The sequence below is a fragment of the Neopsephotus bourkii genome, unplaced genomic scaffold, assembly GCF_033783945.1.
Source record: "Neopsephotus bourkii isolate Nb327-2 ecotype Australia unplaced genomic scaffold, CSIRO-AGI_Nbou_v1 NB_1067, whole genome shotgun sequence".
Taxonomy (NCBI): domain Eukaryota; kingdom Metazoa; phylum Chordata; class Aves; order Psittaciformes; family Psittacidae; genus Neopsephotus; species Neopsephotus bourkii.
In genome coordinates, this window is record NW_026901555.1 from 2,979,617 (window position 1) to 2,984,025 (window position 4,409).

General features: G+C 50.3%; 1 protein-coding gene across 1 annotated transcript; it reads left to right on the plus strand.

Annotated features, from left to right (window-relative positions):
* The first annotated feature begins 205 nt into the window (after positions 1–205).
* On the plus strand, positions 206–3,531 carry TAF9B (TATA-box binding protein associated factor 9b). The gene is made up of 7 exons (XM_061361940.1): positions 206–332; positions 431–512; positions 964–1,100; positions 1,180–1,314; positions 2,080–2,161; positions 2,713–2,826; positions 3,053–3,531. Exons 1-7 carry the CDS (start codon positions 282–284, stop codon positions 3,217–3,219), a joined length of 768 nt encoding a protein of 255 aa, XP_061217924.1. The 5' UTR covers positions 206–281; the 3' UTR covers positions 3,220–3,531.
* Positions 3,532–4,409: the final 878 nt, after the last annotated feature.

The following is a 4,409-nucleotide window of genomic DNA, read 5'->3' on the forward strand; positions in this document are numbered from 1 at the left end:
CCGTGCCCGTGTGCATCGCTTCCACTCAATACATGGGTTTAGTCATCGATTTCTGCGGGCATGAAACGGCTCCTCCCGGACCCGCCCGCGGCCAAGCCCCGTCGCCATGGTAACCCCGCCCCGCCATGGTAACCCCGCCCCGCCATGGTAACCCCGCCCCGCCATGGTAACCCCGCCGCTCCATGGCCCGGCCCCGCCGCCCTCTCGGCCCCCGTAGTCGCGCTCTCAGCGCCCCGGTCACGTGACCGGAAGCTCCGTCTCCCCTCGGGCTAAGGGAAGAGATGGAGCCGGCGAAGATGGCGTCCCCCAAGAGCGCGCCCAAAGACGCGCAGGTACCGCGGGCGCGACGGGGCCGGGCCGGGCCGGGGCGGGCCGGGTTGGGTTAGTACCAGGTCAGTGCCGGGCTGAGCGGTGCCTCCCCGCCCTGCAGGTGATGGCGCAGATCCTGAAGGACATGGGCATCACGGAGTACGAGCCGCGCGTCATCAACCAGATGCTGGAGTTCGCCTACAGTAAGGGGCGGCGGCCTCGGGGGCTCGGCCGGGGCCTGGTCCTGGGAGGGGAAGTTCTCGGGGTCGGCGGGTGGAGGAACAGGAGGAGGGGAGTGCTGCCCTCAGCCGTGTTTCCTGGCAGGAGGGTCCTTGCCGGAGGAATCACAATCACGGAAGGTTGTAATGGGCCCCGAGGATCATCTGGTCCAACCTTTGCAGGCAAAGCCTAATACCAAAACCTTTGTATGACCTAGACTGAATATGGCTGCACCTTGTCCAGCTAAATCTTAACACTTCCGTGGGGATTTTATTCCCTCTACGAGGAGGCTGTGGGAAACCATGTGGAAAGCTTTGGAGAATGCCAGGTGGTGGTGTCAGGAAGTGGTGTTTTTAGTGACAGCGGGGTGGGATCGGGAGGGGGCGGCTTTCTTTCCTATAACCCAGCCGTAAGGAGAGGTGCTGTTTTCCAAAGGGTATGTTACAACTATACTGGAAGATGCAAAAATCTACTCGAGCCACGCAAAGAAATCCAGCGTCGATGCGGATGACGTGAGGTTGGCGATCCAGTGTCGAACAGACCAGTCCTTCACATCTCCACCTCCGCGAGACGTAAGTACCACTGCATCGATGACAACAGAACCTGGCCAAGGTTCTGGCACAAGGTGGGAATGTGACCCTGTCTGTGCAGTTCTTGTTAGATATTGCAAGGCAGAAAAACCAGACGCCGCTGCCGCTGATAAAGCCTTATTCTGGACCCAGGCTCCCACCTGACAGATACTGCTTGACCGCCCCCAACTACCGGCTGAAGTCCTTACAGAAGAAGGTGAGGTCTGTGCGTGGGGAGGGATTCACACGGTCAGGACCGTTGTTGGAATCAGAGGGATAGGGGTGGGCAGACTCCAACCTGTGCACGTCAGAAGTGTGTTTCACATGAGGCAGTGCTCTTTAGCCCTGTGAATCTGCAGGTGTTCTCACTGCTGGTTAGTTTCAAAGGCAGAGTGTGTTATCAAATGCACCTGTGAATGTTTTAGCGTTAGAGCAAAATTGTCAAGTTGTGTATCAGATCATAAAAGGCAAATGTAAGGCTTTAGTATAGATATTGAAGGGTATTTTGTACTTACACCTCAGCTGTTTCTGTTTTAGAGGGAGAAGATTTACATGGCTGGCTGCAAAACACTGAAGGTCTTGGTGTGTAGGATTTCGTATTTATTTCCCTCAGTTTAAATAAGGAGTTTTAAAAGTGGACCTTAATGCTCCAGGTGTTGACATGGGACATGCCATGTCCAGGTGTAGAATGGAGCAATAATTGTTGGTTCAAATGTTCTAACTACTTTTTTCTGGCAGAAACAAACCTGACTGAGCCGTGTGCTGATCCTGTGGTGTCACATCGCACCCAGGAGCTCTCCTGCTCACACCACTGACGTTTGCACCATGCAGGGCTTGAGAACCTCTGCATTGACCTGCAGCTTGTGTGTTGTTGCTGTGAAGTGGGCACTCTGGGGTTTTGTAGGAAGATTCATTTCTTCTTTCCACCCCAAGAGCTGTTGATTTCTAATAGGATGCTGAACTGAATGTTCTCTCTCAACAGGTCTCTTCTTCTGCAGGCAGAATAACAGTCCCTCGCCTGAGTGTTGGTGCTGTGAGCAGCAGGCCCAGCACTCCTACTTTAGGTAAGAAACGCCTCAGCTGGCATCTCCTGGGTTGATTTCATGAAGGCAAAGGATCGTCAGAAATAACTTAAATGAAGTCTCAACTCCTGAGGGAATGTTGGGGCCACCTGAGCTTTGTATTGCTCGACACACCAGAAAAACACAATTAATTGCAAAAAGAGTGCCATCCTCTTTGGTGTGTGTCTGTGTTACTGACATCCTGCGCTTTTATTCATGTACTTACGGTAACTTTGATATGGGAAGAGATTATTGAAGAAGCTTACTGAAGCTTGAGGGTTTTCTCCTCACTGTAAGCACAACACAAATAGCACTCAATAAAATCTGTTTTTAAAAGACTCACAAAACTTACAGCTGAGCAGATGCACTTACGTTTTGGTGTGTGTAAGACTTGAGTAAATGCACAGTTCTGCTTGAAAACCTAACTGCTGTTGAGCCAGTATTGGCATGTTCCACTGCTTTGGAAGTAACAGCTTCTGCATTGAAGGCAAATTCACATGTGCAAGTATATGTCTTTTCAAATGGATCTCTTGACCACGTTGTTTGAACTGCAGGTACACCTTCAGCACAAGCAGTGTCCGTCTCAACCAAAGTGGGCACTCCGGTGTCACTGACGGGGCAGAGGTTCACCGTGCAGATCCCCTCTTCCCAGGCTGCAGTCAAGTCAGGTAAGACACAAGTAGAGACCAGCAGTGCCTTTTGGTCTTCTTTTTGAGCATTCTTCTTCATGAGCATTCTCCTTGCTAGCATTTTCCAATCTTCTCTACTTTTACAGCCCTGAGTGTTCTAGTAACACGCTGTGTTACCCGCTTGCAAGTTCTGTTTCAGTGTGGGGAAATCCACTGTCACCTTTTTCAAGCTGTTAGTTGAATGGCTTCTTTTCTATTTTCACAGCCACACCAACTACTCCAACAGTTCAGAATGTTCTAATTAATCCTTCATTAATTGGACCAAAGAACATTCTTATTACTACAAATATGGTGTCATCACAGAATGCATCTAATGAATCGAACCCCTTGAAAAGGAAGCATGAAGATGATGATGACTACGATAACCTATGAGGAGACTGCCTGGTCCCTGTTCCTGTCGTCGATTCACATTGAGTCTCATGAGGATTTTTGCCAAGAGTTCTTTGTAAGCAGTGTGAGAGTGTGTAAATACTCAGCGTGCATTGGGTGTAGAGTGAGAGAGATCTTTGCCTGTGGAAAGACAGGAAGGCGACTCGTTTCCTGTGGCCCATGGTGTCTCGTGGAGCTCAGCAGCGATGGTGAGCACCAGTCCCTGTCACACAGAATGGTCTTTGTGCCTCTTCTGTTGCCTTATTTCTAAAGGATGTTTCCATGTCTGTGAGCCCAGGGAGCCCTGTGCTGTAGTACTGTAGTGCTGTAGTACTGTAGTGCTGTAGTACTGTAGTGCTGTAGTACTGTAGTGCTGTAGTGCTGTAGTGCTGTAGTGCTGTAGTGCTGTAGTGCTGTAGTACTGTCCTGTGCCAAGTAAAATTAGTTTTTAGAAAACTCTGGCTGGTGTGGACATAGATACTCCTTCTAAATAACATCAAAACCAGTCCTGGGAGAGGTGGGACAGAGCTAGAACAGCATATCAGTCTATGGGGTTTTTTTCCCTGAGTACAGTTGTTGCTTCTAGGTCGTGTTATTCGCATGCACTGTTCTCCGTGTGCAGTTCAGTGAGTGCAAAGATTAACAGTAGAAATGCAGACAAAAGGAAGAGGAGGGGTTGCTGGGAGACAGCTCCTTAGGCTGAGACCCTGGTACTTGTTAATCCACGGTTTCTGTTCAGCTCAGCATCTCCACCAGTGCCCACAGCTCTAAGTTAGAGGAGAGGAAAACACAGCAAAGATCTGTTCTTGGTTTATTTCCAAAGAAAGAGCTTTGTTAAGCTGGTGCGTGTGTGCCTGTGTGTGTCTGTGTGTGTGTGAACTGTGGCATGGGGGACCTGGTGGAGGTGGGGGAGGGGGCTGAGCTTGGCTCTGAAGGGCTGACACGAAGCTATGCTTCAAGGCTGAATGAGGGGGGTTTATATATTAAACAATAAATAAAGCAGTGTGTGTGTTTAGTGCTGTCTCTTGGCAAAGACGTTAGCTGGCGCTGCCTTCTGATGCCTCTTGTGCTGAGGCCATGCCTTTGGCTGGGAGAGCTCTTGTCCAGGTTCTTGCTCAGCCACTGATTCCTGCAAAGGCCCTTGAAGGTAACAAGCGACTGAAGATGCTGGCTTTTGAAGTGATGCACACGAG

Excerpts from the sequence above, each read along its gene's own strand:
- TAF9B (XM_061361940.1), top strand. The coding sequence starts at position 282 with ATGGAGCCGGCGAAGATGGCGTCCCCCAAGAGCGCGCCCAAAGACGCG. Across the intron at positions 1,101-1,179 it reads CATCTCCACCTCCGCGAGAC|TTCTTGTTAGATATTGCAAG; the intron begins GTAAGTACCACT and ends CTGTCTGTGCAG. Across the intron at positions 2,827-3,052 it reads CCAGGCTGCAGTCAAGTCAG|CCACACCAACTACTCCAACA; the intron begins GTAAGACACAAG and ends CTATTTTCACAG.